Source organism: Haliotis asinina, chromosome 3 (genome assembly GCF_037392515.1).
Source record: "Haliotis asinina isolate JCU_RB_2024 chromosome 3, JCU_Hal_asi_v2, whole genome shotgun sequence".
Taxonomy (NCBI): domain Eukaryota; kingdom Metazoa; phylum Mollusca; class Gastropoda; order Lepetellida; family Haliotidae; genus Haliotis; species Haliotis asinina.
The window spans coordinates 83,714,081-83,738,618 of record NC_090282.1 but is presented as its reverse complement, the minus strand read 5'-3'; the positions used below and the strand labels follow the sequence as shown (position 1 = coordinate 83,738,618).

The following is a 24,538-nucleotide window of genomic DNA, read 5'->3' as shown; positions in this document are numbered from 1 at the left end:
ATACCAACATGTCGACAGTAGCAAATCCATCAATTTTATAACCGAAAACATATTTTTTGCTGTGTAGTACATTGATGATAAACCTAAACTATTTGATGTAATTTGACCGATCCTACAATCTTTCCGGAAGACGACTTTGTGCATGACGTCACCAGCAGGAGTCGTAAATGTTTTCCGACAGAACAAACAATATTGTCTAATGTTTTCGATAGAGAAGTCAGGACAAGCTCATATCTACATGGTTGAAACTCTCAGAGTTGTGTAGAACATTTCATTTCAGCTTACTTCCCTCCTTCACCCTCAGTTTCCCGCGATTCTTCCATCATGAACGGCTTGTCTCTCAGTGAGCTTTGTTGTCTTTTCTGTTGTCCGCCATGTCCATCCCGAATTGCAGCTAAACTGGCATTCCTTCCTCCGGAACCGACGTATTCCTTGGTTTCCGACGAAGCAGGGTCCAGATACAGCCTACATCTCAAAGATCGGGCGGAGTGGCAGTATACACAGAGAGAGCTAGACTGCATTGAAGTCTTCATGACACGAACCGCAAGAGGAAACCAAATCTCATGTATGTTCGCTAGATGTTCACCGAACGCACGCTTCACCATTCTGTTCAGCCATGGAAATGCTGTTGATCTTGGACAGATGAGTAGCTTTTACATTGGACTTGGCTCAAGAATCAATTGCAATATATTCAGCTTTGACTATTCTGGCTATGGTGTAAGCTCAGGAAAACCTTCAGAAAAAAATCTCTATGCAGACATAGATGCAGCTTGGCAGGCACTGCGGACAAGATATGGAATAAATCCCCAGAATGTAATCCTGTATGGCCAGAGTATAGGAACTGTACCAACAGTCGACCTAGCTTCCAGATATGAAGTTGGTGCTGTCGTCCTCCACTCACCTCTGATGTCTGGTATGAGGGTTGCTTTCCCAGAAACCAAGAGGACCTGGTTCTTTGATGCCTTTCCAAGGTGTGGTTTAGTATCATCATAATGTGAAGTCCATATATTTTATCTAATTAGTTATTCGTTCATTGTTGCAAGTACATTTTAACTTGTTGTCATTGTTATGTCATTGCTGATATTACGTCTTAGTCTAATCAATCACCAGGTACATGTCTAGCTGCTATATCTGTGCTTATTTATTATGTTGTTTTATCATTTTAAAATTTGAAAGTGGCTCAGCAGCCATTTTTTCCTTGTGAAGGTTTTTTCCCTATTTTGATGATAAAACCGTTTGCTGATTGTGAATCATATTTTGATGGATTTGTCAATTTCCATATCAGATTCATGGCCTAACATTGTATGTCATTTGAAGTGCAGAAAACAAATAGTTACATAAAAAGATTATTATTCAGTATTAAAAATCAACAAAATCAGAATAACTTTTCTCATTTTATCTTATTTCTGGAATTGAAACCTGAAAATGGACTGCTGGATATGAAAATGACTAATTAAGATAAGACAGGAACACATATTTTCTCTACCATTAATTGTTGTTTCCCAATCCCTAACCATCTACCCCTCCATCACTGCTTCTTTTTTCTCAGTTTTGATAAGATCCATGTAGAATGTTAGTATCTCTTTAGATAAATATTCCATGAATTTCATGGAAATCACTTACAGACATTGGGAGCATTAGTTATATGACACTTGCAAATACTCTTAATGAATAATGTCATACAGTATAAATGTGTTGGAAAAATGGGAGGAAAGAAAACCATGAAGGATTAATACCATTATGTCCAAAGAAAGTGTGACGTAATCTGGTAAACTATCATCTGTCTCCCCTGCCTTGATATCTTGTCAAATTTAACCTTTGGTCGGAAGTGTTAAAATACTATGTATCTAATACCTAATAAAGTCTTGAACAAACAGAAATTACAAATATTCAAGTACATGTATAGGGTTTGGGTTTAAGTTTGATGAAGGGGTTATAGACATAGAATTACTTCCCATCATCTTTATTGATGAATAACACTGCAACTGATGTCAACTTTGAAAACATGTCAAGGAGCAAATACCATAGTCATGTAGCTGGTTCACACTTCTCACAAAGTATTGTGTTCGGAATCAAATTCAGTATTTATGGTAATAGCAGCAAATAATTCTGATAACTTAGTGCATCTGTTTCATATCCATATCAAATGTGCACATTGATTGTGAGTCATATTGACCGCACAATATGTTATTTTTTAGGGCCATTTTCTACTCTTGTGCCTGAAAATAGTTCAAGTTCATATTGCTGTGATAAAAACAGCAGGGCTCTGAGCATAGTGAAGCATATAATTAGAAGTAATTCGTCATCAGCCTCAGCCATTAATCATGTTAATCATGGTAATTACCTCGACCTTGCTCAGTCAGTGCCAATGCATTGAGGGTCATAAGCCTTAGTTGTTTTCAATGTTTATCAGTGAGATCACATTCTTGAATGCATAATTGTGTGGCAGGTACTGATATCAATTACAATAACTTTTTCTGAGTTTGTTCTCACATACATAACATGTGGTAACTTGCTATGCATAGATTATTACATGTACATAGGAGGCAGATTTTGAAATTATGCTTGGAATTCGGTTATTTTTCGTACTTGAAATTGGTATATTTTCTGAATATTTTCTAAGTGAGCATCTGTTATATTTATTAGATGCTGTCTAAAGTGCCATCAAACAGATTACAGTAGGGAATAGGGTATTTATTATCCTATATGCTTGATTTCCCCCATGGGTTTACTGTGGGGAACCCATTTATGGGGTCTCATGCTATGATACTATAGGAATTTTTATGAAATGGGATATAACTGCATTCACTCACTCCTTAGCTCTCAAGATAGCTTTGTTTTTGGTTTTCTTTGTTCAAGCTGTACCCATGCATGTGTTTTCTACCAGTATATGAAAGTTATGCTGAGCCTGTGGTCCCTGACTAGTAAAAATTCATCAGGACCACTAAATGATGTTTGCAGTGGTCCTGGTTACCTTGATTTTGGTAAACTCAGATACCAGAGAAGTATATACTGTTATATTCAGTACACTAGTAGTTGTTGATGATCTAATGAAATAATAAACACATCATTTCCCACATTAACCATCTCTCGTTACTGCAATAGCTCAAAATCACTGTAAAAAGTAAACAGTAAATTTAAGAGATGTCAAAAGTTCAAATGTATATAAATGTATTGATAATTAATCAAGTATACAAATGTTATTTTGGATCAGTGATGTAAAGACATGACCACTAGTTATTGTCCAATCACTGATCTATAGTCTAGTGGGAAGTTTTATACGTTTCTAGCACTGTTCTACTAAGTGTTCATCACTGAGAGGCATTTTTCCTATGTAGCTGACTCTGTGATCTAAGATTCTAACATTTTCAAAATGGTTTTAAGCCCAATTCACTTGCTATGGACTATGTCAGTAATAGTGGTTAGTAACCAGTTTATCTGCATTATTTCTGGGGAAACCATACAATCAGCCATGTCCAACCACATTCCTTTCTAATGATTGAGTAGGCTTGGTTGTCATGGTCTTGTGTAGCTGGGTAAGGGAAATAACTGTGTCATTTATATACCTGCAAGACCCACGATGTGGACACAAATTTGTCTACATGCCATACTCTGGGTAGAAGATCCGGGGTAGAATAGAGTAACGCATGCTTGCCATGGTCAGGCTTCGCGAATTGGTTGAAACATGTCATCTGTTCCCAATAGTGCAGATCGATGCTGATGCTGTTTATCAGGTCCAGACCTGATTATTTACAGACCACTGCCTTTTAGCTGGAATGTTGCTGAGTGTGGTGTAAAAGTACACTCACTCTCTCTCTCTCTCACTCACTCACTCACTCACTCACTCACTCACTCACTCACTCACTCACTCTCCAATTTCAACTGACATCTCTACTGGTGAAGTTTTGAAGTTTTCCAGTTTTTTTACAGACGTGGCATTGTCTTACCCATGGGTGTCATTATGACATATTGTTGTGGTATGGTCCTTTCTAGAGGTATACTAGTTATGCAATTTTGGCTCATCACTATTTTTTCTGTTTCAGCATTGACAAAGTTCCTAAAATCACGTCCCCTGTGCTGGTGATTCATGGGACAGAAGATGAAGTGATAGACTTTTCTCATGGACTTGCAATTTATGAGCGATGTCCTCGCACGGTTGAACCGCTGTGGGTGGAGGGTGCTGGACACAATGATGTGGAACTTTATGGACAGTATTTAGAGCGCTTAAAACAGTTCATCAACGTAGAGCTGGCTATCAATTGACTAGAGGAGGGCATTGAGGGAGCAACGGAAACTGAGAATGATGTGGAGACACCCAACGAAGAACCTGAGGCAGTCTCTGACACTCAGACTCAACTCACAACTGAAGAAGTAGAGCTGAAAAACAACTCTGCTGTTGAACGGGTTGTCTGACAATACAGGGACTTAGGGACACAGTCCTGTCCATGACAGGTTCTCATGTACATGGGTTGCGCTCCATGCATCCGCTACAGTGAGTGATCTGACTCAGGAGACTGACGCTTTTCACTTCATTGGAACTGTTAACAATGGTGTTTTGTCTAGTACACAAGGATAACGTTCCAAGTAAATGTTTGAATCCTTTCAACTTCAGGCTGTTTGTAAATTCCTGAGATTATCAACTGCAGCAGTTCTTGATGTCATTTTGAAAATTTACGTCTGTTTAATGTCAGTTTCTGCGCTTAAATGTAAGAAAATTCTGGATACTGCTGGAGAGCCCGAGACTTTGGAATCTGTAAAGTTTCAAAATTCTGTTGTTCTGATGTTGAGAGTTTTGGGGGGGTCCAAGTGATGTGACTGTTCTACCACAACAATCCACATACACAACTGGATGTATCAACCTCCCCTGTAGCATGGACTTCCCTACCAGTTTCCCCCTCTTTGCCCACAGGAAGAATACAGTCAACATGATTGTATAGAAATAGCAAATGGTTCATTTGCTTGTGTACAGTCTGTAATATATATATAATGTTGTGATCACTGTTATGTATGTGAGCAGATATGCCAAAACATAGAATGGTGAAATATTATTTTTCATCTCTTTTGTTGACACATTTAACTATTAATGGTCTATGGGGGATCAGACTAGCCTGAGCTGGGTTATAATGTCATTCGTATCTTCATTAGGAAATATGCATGTTAGACTATGATTTTCTATGTGGTTATTGTGAGAAGATACAATGTCATGTTTGATTTTGATTTCAGGTTAATATTTAAGTGGCATGTTAAAGTAACGTTTTTGTATGTACCTAAAATTTAGCCCAATACCTGTTTTGTTCATTACTGAGGATGCATTCAGTAGTCATGCTGAGTCTCCTGTGTCAGGCTAGGAACTTCTTGAATTATATGAAAATATTCCACTAGCACACACTGCTGAACAATTATGATCAATATTCACCCATATCTGTATAAGGACCAAAAGTTATATGCATGACATATGACCACTGTTATGACATGGGCTGCTAGAACTATTTTTGTCTGTCATTCAAAGAGCTAAACCACAAGCTCACTCTTCAGTATACTTCTATCATAGCTAATGTTGCAGGTGACTGTATTTCGTACCCTTCAGATTACACACAAAGTGTGACTTAGATGCATTTAATTCTCTGGCAAAATATGGATTATTTATATAATTTTTACTACCTGAAGGACATTGTCTCAGTTGATGATGTGGGCGTGAGATGTGAACTTTATTTTGACACAATGGCGGTTTTAGCATGTTTATCATGATGCTTGAAATGCAGAGCTGTACAAAATGTCTCTGTTCTACAGAATCAGAATTCGAATAGTTGTCACTGTAAACATGGTTAAGGACAAACATATTATAGGTACCACTTTCTTGTATAAAAGGGTTCATGAATACAATACATCTGCGTTGCTGACAACGGTTTACAACATGTACATATAGTAATACATGTCTAAGAATTCTGTGAAAGAGGATTTAAACCTTCCAATGTCATGAGAAGGCTGTAAAGGTTGAGATGATCTTGATTGTTCTGGGTCATCTTCAGTGTTAACTCTCTTCCACCTGTCATTATTAATCTGTTGAACACATGTTCACTGTGCATTTATTTTCCATCATCTATACAAAAGCAGAAAGGCTCTTCAGTTTTGGATTACACATACACAGGCATTTGTAGGTGAAGTTCAGAGAAGTACAGAATGGGTTTCATGTAATTGTCAGTGCTAAGTATCGTCAGGTTTTCATGTAGATATCTGCTAGCAAAAATGTTTTATTGCTTTGTAGGATAATAATTTGTCATACTGATTATGAATATCCAAGGGCACGTTTAAGAAGAACTCTCAGTTTTTGTCTCCTCCCTATGATAGGTTGACCAGCAATGTTCTGCTCCATGACTCCAATCCCAGCAGTGCATGATTTTACTGAAACATGACAGGAACTCCCAGTGGACAACTAGAGGAAGCTTGTGATATATATTTGAACAAAATATTGCCAACTGTGTACTTACCTATGTTGATTAAGTACTTTTCGTATATGTCATGTCTTTTCAGTCTTTGTTATTGTCATCTATCTAGAATGTCTGTAGTATTTATTTCACACTTTGCCTGTCTTCATTTTACTTGACATAGGAATGATGATGTTATGGTATGGTCATATCACTGACAGTCAGCACAGGGACTGCAAACTCATCAGGGTCACAAGATAGGGCAACAAGATGGGGCAACAACACAGAAACTAAACATTGATGAATAGGAAGGACATTGTGATGGACAAATTGTCTCAAGGTCATGTATCCCAGCTGTCAAAGATTCCAACATTTCCAATCCCATATTTGGCTGGAATATTAAATGTTATTCATAATTTTTTAGCTATAGTCATGAAAAAATCATGCATATTGAAATTCTGATTGCAATGTTAGAAATTGGTGCAAGGCCCAAAATTCCTTCCACAAACTGCCCTTTACTTCAGGGATCATTTGGACAAGTAGAAATTTGCTGTTTCTAAGGAATTTGAAAGGTGTTATTGTGAGGACGAGTGGACGAAAATTAGTTGTTTCTATTGCTGTTGGAGTTGTATTTATCAATAATAGATGTAGTCACCAGGTTGCCTGAAGATTGGGCTTGGGTCAGAGTGTTGAGATTAGTGTACACCTGTGTCCACCCCCACATCCATCTCTACTGCAGTTGTTGCATGCGTCCCCACACCTCCACTGTAAAAGTGACTGTGCTGACTTCTGTTGATGTCTGTCCTGGTTTTTGTCATCATGTCCACAGTGCTTTTGACTGATGGGATACAAATCTGAAATAAAACTTGTTGAAAAATGTCAACATGATGAAGCCACAGGACTTAAAGTGCTGTTCATGTCTGCGTGCATGTGTCATGATGACAGAGTTCAGTGATAGGACAATTTTCAAGAGAGTGCTTTTCCTTAGTGCTGTTCACCTTTCACATTATCCAGGGATACTTAAGGCAGTTATAATGAATATTCTTCAAAATTCTGTTTTCAATAGTTTCTCATTTGCGTACTATATACATATTTCCAGTATGTTTAGATACTTGGATGAAGTATGCAGGTTCGTGACATGTTTATGTTTGACATATATTGATTATATTTAAAAATGTGTTCTTCAAAATTGAGATGTAGCTGTCAAAGTAAATATCTCAGCCTGTTTGTTGACCTCAATGAAAAGTAAAAATTTACAGTTTCATACAGTCAAGGTCATTTGGTTACTTGCAACCTGAAACCTGGTTACTCAGTGTGAAAAGGTTATTGTTCGAGTGTTGAAAGAAACAATCAGTCACCACGAATTGGATCGATATTCTGCTCTAGCTCTTTAACATTTGTATATCTTGTGAAGTTTCAAAGTTTGACCCAGGTTTGAAGTACTTTCCCAAAATTTTCCAATGATAAAACACCCATCTTGAAAACAAGGAATATTGTATGACTCCATCAGTAACATTTGCTCTTGTACAGTTGACAATACTGGAAGATTATCATATGTAAATTTTGTTTCACAAGCTTCATGTAGAAAAAATATATATGCACCAATTTCTTTTATTTTTAATGTTGCCTGGGAAGGTCTTGTATTTGAAAGCTGTCTGCTTATATTTGAAATCTCTTCAAATCTGTCTGCTACAACATTCATACATGTTAGCAGAAAACTTGATCATAGAATGACCATCTTACCTTTGACTTGTCTCCAAGTGTATGAAAATGGAATAGTAGCTACTGAATCACTATGATATCATTGACATGTTGGCACACTTTGGATTATCATTACTTTATCGTTAGTAGAATAACACCTGTAGATATAGGATGTCTGTGACAGTTCATGTACATATCAATGCTCTTAATGTCTTGGATTTATAGATGTACTTAATTGATTGAAGATGGATAAAAGAATTTGTTCTGAGTAGATATTCTGGTATTCTTGTGTGAAAGATATTGATAACAATTCTCTCTTATCAACATTTTAGAACTCCATTTTTAATTGATAAGATCATGTTAACTAAAAGTATTTCAGTACTGAGGATTTACATTCTTTCCTGCCAAGTCAGCAATAACAGAAATTTATGAGACATCTCTCAGACATGCCATGATCTGTGTAAATTATGTTGTACAAATGTTTGCATCTGTATAACCATGGTAACGTGTATATTGTGTCCCTGCCTTATGTATTGTGAAGATCATGTAAGATAATCTGTATTCAACACTGAGGTGTGGGGTATTATTTTTGTCCTTAACCCAACACACACTGTGGAATTGAATCACAGAAAAAACAATGTCACTACATATTATTAAACAGCCTTTATTCTTCACTTGTGGTCAACATGTCTTATCTTATTCCTTAAATGGTTGTCTGACATTTCTTTTCTTCAATTTGTGCTTCTTATTCTGTTTGCCAGGTTCTTGTTTTCTTGTGCTGGACTCAAACAGACAATGACACTGTGCCAGTGGATGCCAATATTGGATGATACAAAGCAAATGTCCTGGAGATTGTGATATTAAAGATGCAAGATCAATATGTAGTCTTCTGTTTCCCTTTGGATTTGTCTGATGAAATTTTAGTCTAAACATGCATGTTTTGTCATTCGATGAGTAATTTGGCATCTGTAAAGATTGTGTTTAAGTTTGTTACTGATCATAGTGGAATGGATCCATCAAAGCTGATAGTCATCATCTGTTTGTTATTACCAGAAACTTTCACACAGTGTGAAGTAATACAAGTCATACACTACTCAAAACATGTTAAGAACACACATTTCTTCATATGATAATAGCTATTTTGTCATGGCAGGGCAGTATTGCAACACGGTATATTTGTGTCAAAACAACAACAACTAGTTTTGCACCTATAATATATGACCTCACAGTCTTATAAACTGAAGATCCCACTCTGAACACCAGTAAATATGAGATGCTTATTACTGTAAAATTCATGACAAGTAAAGTTTGGACCTAACCTGCTGCCAGTGCATATGTAATGGGCATACTGCCATACACCGCACACCAACATTCTTGATCATACAGGATCCTAAACTGTCTGAGAATCTGAGAATAATTCAAACAAATGGTTTAAAATGGAAGTAATTCACAATGCTGCTTTATACAAGATTTATGCTAATGAGATGGTGATTAGAATGGCATATGTTGTGATTGGATGACTCCTACAGTGAGTCTGCATGCATCAACAGGCTAAACCATTTGAAAAGCATGAGTAATACTGTCCTATAGACAAATCCAGCATTTCCCTCACTTACAAGTTAGTACAGCAATCAAGGGACGTTTTTGTAATGTTCATGAATTGTATACCTCAGCCACTGTAGCCAGTTGCCAGCACAAGCCATGCTAATGGTTCCATATCTTCAGGGAGTCTGTTCTGTTATTGATTGAGACCAAAGTTAAGTGAATAACATTAAATGTATTTTGTTCAGCCAGAATTACTTAAGTCAACCCTACCGGTGTCTTGTGTTGCCTGAGCCAGAGGTTAAGATGTTGCTCAACAGATTAATGGCCACCATACGCTGGGGATGATCTTGTGTATCAGATTTCTTAAAATCAAACTGAGTTTGTGTAATCTCTTTAAATCATGATGTAAATAGAACCTCATGCTGTATGCCATGGTTTATGTGATCTTTGTACCAGTGGCATTCAGTATTTATCATTCAATGAATTCAAAATTAATGAATTTGAATATTTTACAGTAACCTAGTTTCAGGTGATTTGAGAGAGTTCCAAAAGTTTGATATTTAGGATCAGTTACTACAGTAGTTTTCTTAGGATTAGCTGTGAATGAATATATGTTACATTTCTAAATAACTAAACTAGGCTTTGAAAACAGTAACTACTTGAGGCAAAGGGCAGGACTTGTTCACACCCTTTATTTTTCCTACTCTGCTGGTATATGATTAGCCCCATGTTTTCACTTCTTTGTACAGTTAGACTTTTCAGACAGCAGTTATGACAGTTTTCTGAGAAAGTCGTGATTTAGCTGAAATAATTATGATTATTTTGTAAAAACGACATTCAAGCTCTGGTATTGGTAAAAGGTTGCGTATATCCTCTGTAGATGTGTTGAATTGTAAAATCATTCATTCGTAGGTACTTACAGCATATCATGTGGCATATCAGTTTAATTTGATATTGGCTATAATTAGGCTTTGATGTCTGAAAGTGTCCTTTGTACAGATTCTGAATACTGGGATTATGTTTGACTTTCCAAGTGGCAGTAATTTGGTTTCATGAGGCAGTGACCTGACATAGTAATGTTGGGTTAATTAATGAATCACTAATTGAGGCAATTTAGGTCTAATGACTTAGGGAGACCCACTGGGTGACTGTACTGATTGCCCCATTGAAGCACAAACCAAAGTGAAGTTAGGGCTTTTTAGGGAATAGAAGTATGCTCTTTGTATGATGTGTTATTTATCATATCTACTGGTTATTTTAGTTTTAGATGTCCCTGAGATATTAATTGAGTATATTTGTTATGAACTGGAATGGTGTCAAAATTGATGACAGTATCTACAACATTTTACTTACAAAGAACGTTTTTACTCCAGAGAAGTTACTCCAGGTTGAAGTCTTTAGCGGTCTTATTCTGTCACTGACCTTATAGATCACTAATACTGATGTAATGGAAATGGCTAGACTAATAGACTGTTGTTTAAGGGCATGGATTACTGAAAGCAAGTAAGACTATATCACTGTTATTCCATATCTATAAGGATTCTACAGGGTGTTCTGTAACACCAGTGCTCTCTGTTGTAACACACACTGGATTACTGAAAGCAAGTAAGGTTATATCACTGTTATACCATATCTACACAGGTTCTGAAGGGTGTTCTGTAACACCAAGTCTCTGTAACGGATACATGCTATATGTCACGGCTATTCCTGTCTCAAGGGGATGTGGTGATGTATCCAACACTACTTACTTATTCTAAAGTCCAGTTGTAGCACCTATGTCATCTTCACTCTCACCAAATTTTGGAACATATTTTTGCTAAATAAAAAAGTAGTGAACTACAGAATCTGGTTTGTTTTCTGTTTGTATTACTGATGTCAAAAGTTGTATTGTAACTGAAAGGAATGTTAAGTACAACATTAGGAATTACGTTGCAGCGCTCTCTTGCCTTCCTCGTGGTGTTATTTGTTATAATGAATTTAGCTTGCTATGCTGAAAAACAGTATGTCCTGTCGTTTTCGCGGCTTATATTGCCGACGTCCTCTTCGAGAGCTTGACTCGACGATAATTAACATCGATTGGGTAAACCCTTCCTCCAAGCGGAGTCTGGTCAGTTTTCATTCTGTAATATTTAGCGAAATCAGCCCCGCCTCTATGCGTCATTCGGCACAGGGAATTAAGTCCCTGTAACTGCTTGTAAAGTGGAGTGGTCACATTCAAATGATCATACAGTACAAGTGGTGTTTTTTGTTTGAAGCCAGCAGTGATAAAACTGATTTGAATACAGGGATTTGTTAAAGAAACTTAGTGTAGTTTGGAAATGACAATTTCAACAAAGAACGCCTAGAAACTAAACCGTTTTTCTTCTTAAGAAACATTTTACGAAGACATTATACTCGCACCACTACAGTGAGCAGAGAACCGTATTGATTGTTCAACGCCGCATATTTCCCCCATTGTCTTCCATCTGTAAACCGGCCTCCCGACTCATTAATCAACCGTTTTCCAAATACAGGCAACATATAGTGACACCCATTATACTGACGGCAGTTCCGACCTGAAAACAGCAAGGAACACTTGTTACATGGATTGATCAAGCCTCACTCAAACATTACGTGGTGGTCTGCCAAGGGCGGCGGGCTCCTTTTCCTCAGACCAAGGCAGTTGGTAATGCATTGTGAACATAACGTTTCGTTACGTTAGGAGACCAGCATGCGACAATGTTTAATTGCTAATCGTGTAAAGTGTCATGGGAGCAGATTGATGGTTAAATACCATCGTGTTGTGATCATCCTCATCATACCTGACATATCGTCTGTGTCACACATTCAATTGTCGCATCCAAATTTGGTCACACTGTAAATCCATACTCAAAGGTAACATCATGTAGGTATCACATATTCAAAATTACTTCAAATATGGGTCGTTTGTTAGAGCATCACATTCAAATGTGCGGTCGTAAATCGGGAACACACTTAAATATACAGAGGTGATGTCATTCAAATGTTATATGACACATCACACATTCAAATGTCATTTTAAATAGGTCACGCATTCAAATGTAACGTCAAATGGTGAAACATTTAAATTTGACATCATGGGTCAAAGTTTCAAGTGTCCCATGATTTAATGTATAATAGTCTCATACTATAATCATATCTGTCATGTTCGAATAGCACAAGGCGCACTTCTCCAAACCACGATACCATAACACAAGCCCCTAGTCGCCTTTCACCGACTCAACAAACTGACTGAAGGTGTTATTGTCATACATTGTCATGACAAAAGCTACAGCCACGTCCCGTCCTGAGAGTTATAGCCCTATATGATATCATGACACAACCTACAACCACGTCCTGTCCTGATAGTGTTTAACCTCATACGTTGTAATCACACAAGCTACAACCTCATACACTGTCATGAAAACAACCACACCCACATCCTTCCTAAAAGTGTTTAAGCTCATATATTGTCATGACACAGCCTACAGCCCTATATATTATCATGACACAGCCTACAGTCCTATATATTGTCGTGACACAGCCTACAGCCCTATATATTGTCATGACAAAAGCTACAACCACGCCACGCCCTGAGAGTGTTTAACCTTACACCTTGTATATCGTCATGACACAAGATGCAACCCGATGTGTTATCATGAAAATAACTCCCCCCACGTCCTAACTAAGAGTGTTTAACCTCGTGTATTGTCATGACACAACCTGCAGCCCTATATATTGTCGTGACCTAACCTACATCCACGTCCTCCCCTAAGAGTGTTTAACCTCATATATTGTCATGACACAACCTACAACCCCATATATTGTCATGACACAAGATACAACCCAATATGTTGCCTTATCAAGAGCTACAACCACGTCCTTCTCTTAACCTTATACCTTATATATCGTCATGACACAAGCACAAACCCCTTATACTGTCATAACACAAGCTACAACCACGCCCTGCCCTAAGAGAGTTTCATCTGATATATTGCCGAGCCACAACCCCATATAATGTCATGACACAAGCTAGAACCCCATATGTTATCATGAAACAAACTACAAACACGTCCTGCCTTAGAGAGTTTAAACTTATGCATTATATATTGTTATGACACAAGCTACAACCCCATATATTGTCATAATGCAAGTTACAATCACGTCCAGCCCTAAGAAAGTTTAACCTTATATATCGTCATGACACAATCTACAACCACGGTCTGCCATTAGAGAGTTTAACCTAATATATTGTTATGACACAATCTTTTCATTGACGTTTATTGCTGAGTATTTGCAGTTCACCACAGCACTTTGACCTTTAGCCAAATGGCGGTGCCTAGTCTGTAACGTCTCGGTTTAATAATTCCTTCCTTGTCCTTTAACATGCACGCGGTCATGCTGTAACGTATTCACACCAGTGCATCCGTGTTTCACCCACAGATGTTGTGGTTATATTTTGTATAGTGTATCAATTTTTACATGCCGATATTGTGGTTAAATTCTGTACAGTATATCACTGCTCTACATGCCAATAATGCGGTTAAATTCGGTGCCGTAAATCAAACATTTTACATGTTAATATTGTGGTTATATTCTCCATAGTATATCATGTTTTGAAATGCCAATACTATGGATAAATTCTGTAAAATGTATCACTGTTCTACATGCCAATATTGTGGTATATTCTGTATAATATGTTAATGCTTTACATGTCAAATGTTTCATATGCCGATAATTTGGTTAGATTTTGTACAGTCTATACACCCTTTACTTGTTCATCGCTTTATAAGTTCGAAATGTGTGTTGTCATAGTTTCCTGTTTTCAAAACTGCTGTCGTAATTTCCTGTTGATTTCCATGTCCGTTGTCATAGTTTCCTGACAATAGCAATAGCAGGAGAGGTCACAGTATTTATTAAGTTTGGATAACAGGACTACGTCCGAGCGGTTGCTCACACTGAACTCAGTGTTAATTTATTGTGATTCGTAATCACATCACCCCTGCACTAATTCCTGAGAAATCATTTTTCGTAGAAAAATGAAATGCCCTCTGTGATAGACCATAGGGGGAAAACTGTGAGGTGAAGCTGCATCTGCTACCAGATGATATAAAAGAGCCTGGGAAATCGGAGCACAAACATGGTGATGTACATGAAGTGACAAATGACGTTCAGACTGCTTGTTGACTAGTACCTCTCTGCTAACTAACGTGTAAATGTAACTGTGTATTAACTGACATGTGAACATCATTGTAAGTAACTCCATATACTAGTATAATGTGTGACTACAAACACGCGTAAATTACGTCACTTGTTAACACAAACACACGAGTAAACAAGTCACGTGTTCCCGCAAAGTCATGTGTAAACTACATCACGTGTCACCATAAACACGCGTGCAAACTACATCACGTGTCACCATAAACACGCGTGCAAACTACATCATGTGTGACTGCAAACACACGTGTAAACTACACCACGTGTCACCACAAACACGCGTGCAAACTACATCATGTGTCACCATAAACACGCGTGCAAACTACATCATGTGTCACTACAAACACACGTGTAAATTGCGTTGTGTGTGATTACAGACACCCCCCTAAACTGTGTCATGTGTGACTACAAACAGACCCGTAAATTACGTAATGTGTGACTACAAACACACGCGTAGACTACGTTGTGTGTGACTACAGACACACAAGTGAACTGCGTCATGTGTGGCTACAAACACACGTGCAAACAATGTTATGTGTAGCTACAAACACACCCGTAATCTGCGTCATGTGTGACTACAGACACACATGTAAAATGCGTCATGTGTGACTACAAACACACGAGTAAATAACGTTATGTGTGACTACAAGCACAAGAGTAAACAACGTTATGTGTGACTGCTACACTACATGGAAAATGAAAGATGATGTTAACGCTGGGGGCATTTTAGGAGATACTGTTTCAGTTTGGGAAGTGTATTTTCCTATTTTGGTGATTTTCGTTCTGTTTTGGTGGTAATGGGTTTAGTTTTGATGATTTGTTCACTGTTTGTATGGTAGGCCTGACTGTAGCCCAACAGAGAGCCCGCACGCTGTGGCCATGTAGCAGGTGCACGTGTACTCCCCGTTGTCCGAACATGACACGCAGTACAAGCCACGCTGACCACACCGGTGCCCCAGGTCAGCTGGTGCCAGATGGATGGACCGTCAGATCGTAGCCATGGTGTATGAGCAGGACGTGCGGTGGTTGGTCCGTGGATTGTGAGGTTGCTAGGAACATTACATTGATTTCTAAATATATGAGTGGCAAGGTTTGCCGAAACTCAACTAAAAAGATCATTCCTGGTGCAGTGCTTTGTCATAAAGTGCGCATTGATGTGCGTGAACTTCCTTCTGTCTCACAGACAGACCATATACCGACATATGGTCTGTGGTCTATCCTCAGTAACTATACGAATTCCCGCATGTTGGGCATCCTCTCCCTCTTACCTACCATTTCTCTTATCTTATACCCAACAAGGCAAGGGTTTGAGGATAACCCAATACCACTCTGACACAACATAGGAATCTATTCATCTTTGATAGTAAAGGTCAAAGTTTGTCACAACCCACATGCTCGACAGGATCTAAAGCCGAAAACATCGACATCACTCTTAGAACCTGTGTAACTTTTTCACGTGTATTTATAACAACAGTAGATGTTGAAGATATGCTTGAAAACGGCATAAGAATGTATACGGAAACGTCAAAAGTAAAGATGTTGATCATCCATAAAGTCTTGTCATCTCTGTGCCACAAACATCCAGGATGACACTGAAACAATACAATAAACGTCATTGAAAAATAACATATAAACTGACGGCCAAAGAAACTGTTCAATCGATTTGAAACTATCATCGTTTGTTAAACAATTTTCATCCTAAAATAATAAAAAGTGAATAAAAATCTGAGATTTAAATGTTCAATTGGCAATGTAAAATTATGAGGATTCACAATCTTAATTTCATTTTATTCGATTTACTTTTTTGTTTAAAGTGAAATTTATTGGCACGTTTTCACTACAAACAGATAGCATTTTTTATTTCAAGCTGGATAAAAAAAACCCAAACATAGCTATTTTTTTCTTCGACGTCAGTTTATGTATGGCTAACAATAAGAATGAGTCCCTTGACGAAGTTGATTTTTTTATGTCGATAACAGGCATACAAAAGTGATTAAAAAGGCAGTTTGAGTCACGGATGCGTTCGTATTTCAGTTTTCCACTGAAAACTTGTTAAATGTAAATTAGACCATTGCAGGATAGCTCTGAACTATTTGAACATGCCTAATATTTTTTATACCCATCGGCCTAAAATGGATAAGAAACACTCTGTATTTGACATAAACCTCACGAGAAAGGTTTGGAAGATTTTATCATCACCATGGTGACTTTGTCACAACACATTAGTCTCACTGTTTAACTGCAAGTACAACAGGTGTTTATTGCCACTGGTCACGAATTATGACGTCAAGTACAATGGTCGCAATTCAGTGTGATGCAAACCACCATAAAAGTAGATTTGTACAGTACGATGTAATTACGTTAGCTGGATGGGTGAATGGGGTCCACAGTCACTGTGGAGTACTGGGTCCACAGATACAGCATGATGTGATGTACAGCTGGATGGGATGTGGGGTCCGCAGTCGGCTAGGAGTACTGTGTCCACTGGTACTGTGTAATTGTTAGATCATTAGGGCCTGTTGTCTAATCGTTGAAATGGTTAGTTAGACAACGAACACGAAGCGCGAGTGGTCGAACTAACAATTTCAAAGATTAGACAACAAGACCCGAATGATCTGCCTTATTTAGACTACTGTTAAATAATAATACGCACATGTCACGAGTTATTTACTCAAGAAATATTGACAACTATCGCGTGAACTATATTGTGGCAAAACACACACTTCCCGTCATCAGTGAAATGTGTCTATTTGTGCAGGAGAGCTGTGAGATTTGCAAATATCGCGCGCATTGGAAATCACGAGCTGCACGTGCAGTGTCTCGGCGACACCGAAGTCATGCGAAGTTAGAAAGCACATGGTCAGCTAGGGGAAACATTTGGAACCAGCACTATGGACAGTTCGGAGGACGATATTCCCTGTTCACAAACAAAGTTCACGCAATGGAGGATTTGGAAATGGATTATTGCCAAAGAGTCTACTGACTTACCCCAGTACAGCGATATCAGTGATTCTGAGACGCATTTCCCGAACTCATTTTACCTCTCTTCGACCGAAGACGAAATTTTATACAGTGCATCTCAAAAGATTGAGGCTGAATATATACTGAAAGCCATTACAAACGCAATTGGTATTTGTTGTCCTGGAACTCACAAAACTTCTATTGAAGATTTTTTACATGCAATACAGAGGATGTAGGGATAAAGGCTGATAGTCTGGCCCATTTTGAATTTGAGTCCCAGAGACCTCTTCTTTTACGAACTTCGATGCAAACACAATAACATTCATGAAAAACGTTGTGCATGCGCATTACCTGCACCCAAGCCCTATAAAAGCACAAGGACTTGTGAAACTGAGTCACGCTGAGAAAATGCCACACATGACACGAAACGACAAGAATCAGGTTCTCGCTATGGTTAGAGGTGTTTCTTTAGACGTGATGATTGTCAGGCACTGTAATGTGCATCCATTCACCGTTGGCCAACACAGTGATGCATTTGTCGCAATCTCTGTCGACAGCTCGACAGGACCGCAATATCGGAGTCTTACACTTCCGAAATCGGTTCAAAACAGCTACTGATGCTACAACGAGGACCACTGGGACAAGACAACGTCATGTCTGCGCCAAAACGGTGCGAAGGTGCCTTAACGCAGGTTTAACCTACCCTTTGCAGATGGACGTCAACGGATTTATCGACGTTGAGAAAAAGTCGTTGAGGTCGTTTTGGAAGGGCTGGTGCCATGACCAAAGTCAGTCTAAACTGACACCGGAACTTCAACATCGCTGGCAGACCATTCCACAGCTGTTTCTGAGAAGACCCGTGAAGGTCCTGGGGTAGAATATCGTATGAACGCTACCATGTCAAGTGGACAAGTGACAAGCAGGAGGAAGGTGTAAGCAAAATTGTGCAGGGTTTTTTTGGCAAGGGTACAATAACAAGTTCTGCGACTTTGCCATCGACGGGGACGACAAAGTGTGCGGCCGGAGGATCTCGACCTATCAAGCTGGAGTTCACTTGAGTTCAACTTCAAGTGACATGGTTATCTATAAGCTTCAAGTGGCCACCTAACTGTTAAACGAATTAAACCCCATCAAATGGACTGTAAACGTGAATAAAGAAGTAATCAATATGTCCGTTGTTTTCCTTCAAATTCTATTGCTGGTGAGAGGTCTCATTTAAGTGCTACCTGTATGCCCAGAAGTAGAATATATACACCAAATCGGTTCGCATTCATAAGTTACCATACTTTGAAAAAGTAGTTGCAAAGGTTGTCTAACTGAAATTGAAGTTGGTTAGACAGCGCATCAAAATAAAGCAGGTATGGTCTAAATGATGTAAAGCGCCTCGGCTGGATGGGATGTGGGCGGTCACCTCAATGTAAAATATCCCCTTTACACACCGTACTGTTGTGTTGTAGGTCATAATGTAGAGTACGTTGTACAAGTAAAGAAATTTTAGGCAGTCTGATACACCTAATCCAGGAATAAGAATGTCCGCATTGATCTAGAACGGACACAATTGTACAGATCTGTAGGAGACTCACCAATACTCACCAAGTGCCAATACTGTTCAATCTACCTTTAGTATTCTGGAATAATTAGTTGAACAAGATGTCTATGATTATCGTCTGGTCTGTCAAGGGAGATATTTTCGACCGTAGGTCTTGACAAGGCATGAATTATCTTTGTGATGAGTTGGAATGAGCGTTGACAGAGTGGCCCTTTCTCAGGGAGGCGAATCGCGAATCTACCTCACCAAATATCCCCCTTTGGAAACATGATGGTGTTTTCTCGTTCCTCCATTCATCCTAACGTGGTCCACCAGTTGATGTACTCTTTGACTAAACGTCGAACGATCGCTGTCAGACCATCTGCTGCTATTACTGGACAATTTTGCAGGGTTGATTTCTTACTTAATCGTTGCGTAAAGATTCATTGAGTCAGAGGTACAGAAGACAGACAAACCGTGCCTCGATAACGCTCACGCTGGGGGTCTGTCCGGTCTGTGTGGATACTGCATATATCACCCATCAAGAGGAAGGTTCCTGACGGAGTGCTAGAGCGTGAATACACAATTCCTTGAAAGTCATCTTTTGCATTCCCGGAATGGTGCTGGTGGGCACACCAGGGGTTGCATAGACGCAAAAGGGGTGAAACAGAGATAGAGGTCTTATGTCCGGCTCAAATGATAGAGGAATGTTCCTGACTGAGTGCTACAGCGTGAAAACGCAATTCCGTGAAAGTCAGCTTTCGTACAGCCGGAAGGGTACTGGTGGGTACATCAGTAGGTGCATAGACGGAATAAGATGAAACGAAGCTGGAGGTTTTATGACCACCTCAAATGATAGAGGAAGGTTCCTGACGGAGTGCTAGATTGTGAAAACGCAATTCCTTGAAAGTCATCTTTTACACCCCTGAGATATGTTTTTGTGATTAGTAATTTAGACAGCTTTAATCTAACCACCTATCAACAACAGGCCATGTCACTGTCGGGTGTCTCCATTGAATTATAGTTTATTATTAACGGGGAGGGATCGATGAGTCTTGTCACAAGCACAGTCTGTTCTTGTCCTGGAAAAAAGTATTGCAACACTAGGATTTTGGAAATCTGCTGTGACACATACGAATTGTATGATATGGTTGTGCAAAAAAATGGACTAAAACCCATCACCCCGAGATAAATAGACTATTGACAATAAAATGACAACAAAACTGCATGTATTCTGTCATATTTTCAATCCATTCTTGTCATTTTAAAACAATCGCACAAAACACACAAAACCGGTTGCAGAATAACTATGGTCATAGCAGTAAGGTACTATTGGTCAGAAGTTAAAGGAGCACTAATGTCACTAGAATTAGTGTTGAAGTCCTTAAATCACACAAGAATATCAATATCTGGTGTAACCTCCGTCAGCAGCAACAACTGCAGCAACACGCCTCCTCATTGACAGAAGAAGGCGTTGGATTTGCCTTTGAGGCAATTGGTTCCATTCCTGATGGAGAGCCACATCAAGCCGTGCGAGATTTTGGACTGGAGGTTGTCTTTGTCGTATTCTACGCCCTATAATGTCCCATACATGCTCAATTGGATTCATGTCAGGGCTTCGTGCAGGCCAGGGTAATGTTGTAATGGCTTCCTGACGAAGATAATCGCGAACCAGGGCAGATCTGTGAGGTCTAGCGTTATCATCTATAAAACAGGCATTGTACGGAGAGGATGGTTGTCAAAGTGTGGAACAACGACCTGTTGCAAGATGTCTCTTTGATACTTAACGCCATTGAGGTTCCCCCTTACAGTCACTAAAGACAGTTTGCAATCGTAGGAGAAACATTCTCATACCATCAAAGATCCACCGCCGAATGAGACCTGTTCCATAATGTTCCTCTGTGTGTAAGCGGTGCCTCTCCGTCGCCAAACATGGGTTCTGCCAACTGTGAAACCTACTCTCATCGGACCAATGGACCTTTCTCCACGATGCCAAGTTCCAGTTCCTGCGGTCCCTACACCAGCCCAGACGATCAGCTTCGTGAGCAGCTGTCAGCAGCGGACGTTTAACAGGCCGTCTAGCACGAGGGCCCGCTGCTTTCAGTCGATTCCGGACAGTTCTGTCGGAAACTCGTCGATTGGGCAGCCATTCTCGTTTTAAAACATTACTCTGCGCAAAAGGATTTCGCCGCACATGCCTCAGAAGGGCCCTGTCTTCCCTGTAAGAAGTGCATCGAGGTCTGCCAGAACGCCTTCTGTCCTTCACATCATTAGTTTCCCGATGCTTTTTCAAAATGCGGCTGATGGTTGATGATGACCAATTTGAACACCAATTTGGTGCAGTGACTTACCAGCGTTCCTCATTCCAATTATCTGCCATCTCAATGCTGTCGACAGTTGTAGAGGACCCATTTTCTTCACCCGTGTGCCCAGAAATGTTGTGCTCTTTGAATTCGGTACTGAACTGATCAAGTTTTTGAAGTGTCTTTTTATAGGGTTCTTGGTACATGACTTAAACGTGCATTTTGTCCTGCATGCTTCTTGCATGAGTGTGTTTGGGAGATGCAACGGATGGAGGAGATGAAAAAGTACGAGTTTTCTTCTACAACTTGGTCACTTTCAAAATCAAAGAAATTCCAGCCTTTAATTATTTTGGTGTTGCAATACTTTTCCAGGTGTATAGATGACGTCACACAACTTGTGTCTGGTAACTGGACGGTATGATTATCGTAGTGACTGCTTGTGCGCTGGTGTCATGCTCATCACGGGGATCACACTGTGTGGAAGGTATGTCGATACAGCCACATGCTTCATCCTTTGTGTTGAAGGTGTGTCAATATAGTCACGTTCTTCATCCTCTGCGTGTAGAGTGTGTCGATACAGTCACGTGCTTCATCCTCTGTGTGGGTGTATTGATACAACAATGTGCTTCATTCTCTGTACAGAACGTATGTCCATACTACTATGTGCTTTAACCTGTGTAAAAGGTGTGTCGATAAAGTCACGTGCTTCAACCTATGTAAAAGGTGTGTCAATACAGACATGTGCTAAGTCATCTGTGTAAAAGGTGTGTCGATACTGTCTTGTGCTAAGTCCTCAGTGTGTAAAAAAGTGTGTCGATATAGTCACGTGCTTCATCCTCTGTGTGGGTGTGTTGATACAGCAATGCGCTTCATTCTCTGTACAGAAGGTATGTTCATACTACCATGTGCTTAAACCTGTGTAAAAGGTGTGTCGATAAAGTCATGTGCTAAGTCCTCTGTGTAAAAGGTGTGTCAATACAGCCACGTGCTTCATACTCTGTCTAGAAGTATGACAATACAGCCAACTGCTTCATGTTCTGTGTAGAAGTGTGTCAATACATCAAGGTGCTTCATCGTCTGTGCATAAAGCGTGTGACTACAGCCATGTGCTTCATCCTCAGTGAGGAATGTGTGTCGAAGCATCCACGTGCTTCGTCTTCTGTGTAGAAGGTGTGTCAATACAGCTATGTGCGGCATCTTGTGTGTAGAGTGTGTGTCAATACAGCTATGTGCGGCATCTTGTGTGTAGAGCATGTGTCAATACAGCTATGTGCGGCATTTTGTGTGTAGAGTGTGTGTCAATACAGCTATGTGCGGCATCTTGTGTGTAGAGTGTGTGTCAATACAGCTATGTGCGGCATCTTGTGTGTAGAGTGTGTGTCAATACAGCTATGTGCGGCATCTTGTGTGTAGAGTGTGTGTCAATACAGCTATGTGCGGCATCTTGTGTGTAGAGTGTGTGTCAATACAGCTATGTGCGGCATCTTGTGTGTAGAGTGTGTGTCAATACAGTGTGCTGATACAGCCGTGTGCTTGATCCTCTGTGTAAGTGTGTTGATACAGCCGTGTGCTTGATCCTCTGTGTAAGTGTGTTGATACAGCCGTGTGCTTGATCCTCTGTGTAAGTGTGTTGATACTGCCGTGTGCTTGATCCTCTGTGTAGGTGTGTTGATACAGCCGTGTGCTTGATCCTCTGTGTAAGTGTGTTGATACAGCCGTGTGCTTGATCCTCTGTGTAAGTGTGTTGATACAGCCGTGTGCTTGATCCTCTGTGTAAGTGTGTTGATACAGCCGTGTGCTTGGTCCTCTGTGTAAGTGTGTCGATACAGCCGTGTGCTTGATCCTCTGTGTAAGTGTGTCGATACAACCGTGTGCTTGGTCCTCTGTGTAAGTGTGTTGATACAGCCGTGTGCTTGATCCTCTGTGTAGGTGTGTTGATACAGCCGTGTGCTTGATCCTCTGTGTAAGTGTGTTGATACAGCCGTGTGCTTGATCCTCTGTGTAAGTGTGTTGATACAGCCGTGTGCTTGATCCTCTGTGTAAGTGTGTTGATACAGCTGTGTGCTTGATCCTCTGTGTAAGTGTGTTGATACAGCCGTGTGCTTGGTCCTCTGTGTAAGTGTGTTGATACAGCCGTGTGCTTGATCTTCTGTGTAAGTGTGTTGATACAGCTGTGTGCTTGGTCCTCTGTGTAGGTGTGTCGATACAGCCGTGTGCTTGATACTCTGTGTAAGTGTGTTGATACAGCCGTGTGCTTGATCCTCTGTGTAAGTGTGTTGATACAGCCGTGTGCTTGTTCCTCTGTGTAAGTGTGTTGATACAGCCGTGTGCTTGGTCCTCTGTGTAAGTGTGTTGATACAACCGTGTGCTTGGTCCTCTGTGTAGGTGTGTCGATACAGCCGTGTGCTTGGTCCTCTGTGTAGGTGTGTCGATACAGCCGTGTGCTTGATCCTCTGTGTAGGTGTGTTGATACAGCCGTGTGCTTGGTCCTCTGTGTAAGTGTGTTGATACAGCCGTGTGCTTGGTCCTCCAATATTGGCTTGTGCTTCGTCAACAATGCAGCTGTCGCTGTGGCCAACTTTACCTGTATTCGCTGTATTATTGCAGCCTGTTCATCCTTGCCTTGTTTCCCATTCTACATTTCGATATACCCTAACACTATGCAATTATCACAATGACGTATGATTAACCACTGGTCAGAACGTATAATCTGCATGCTAAAGTCTGGGTAGTTGGAAGTTGGACATGATTGATAGGAAAAGGATGTCCACGTAATGCCCGCCGTTTCACACCTGCAGACTCAACTTTGACTCATATCACTAGTCGTTTGTTGGATGCATGCAGGTACCAACAGAATGGAA

General features: G+C 39.9%; 1 protein-coding gene across 1 annotated transcript; it reads left to right on the top strand.

Annotated features, from left to right (window-relative positions):
- Positions 1–127: 127 nt before the first annotated feature.
- Positions 128–8,800, top strand: LOC137278614 (alpha/beta hydrolase domain-containing protein 17B-like). The gene is made up of 2 exons (XM_067811089.1): positions 128–971; positions 4,044–8,800. Exons 1-2 carry the CDS (start codon positions 325–327, stop codon positions 4,261–4,263), a joined length of 867 nt encoding a protein of 288 aa, XP_067667190.1. The 5' UTR covers positions 128–324; the 3' UTR covers positions 4,264–8,800.
- The last annotated feature ends 15,738 nt before the right edge of the window (positions 8,801–24,538 follow it).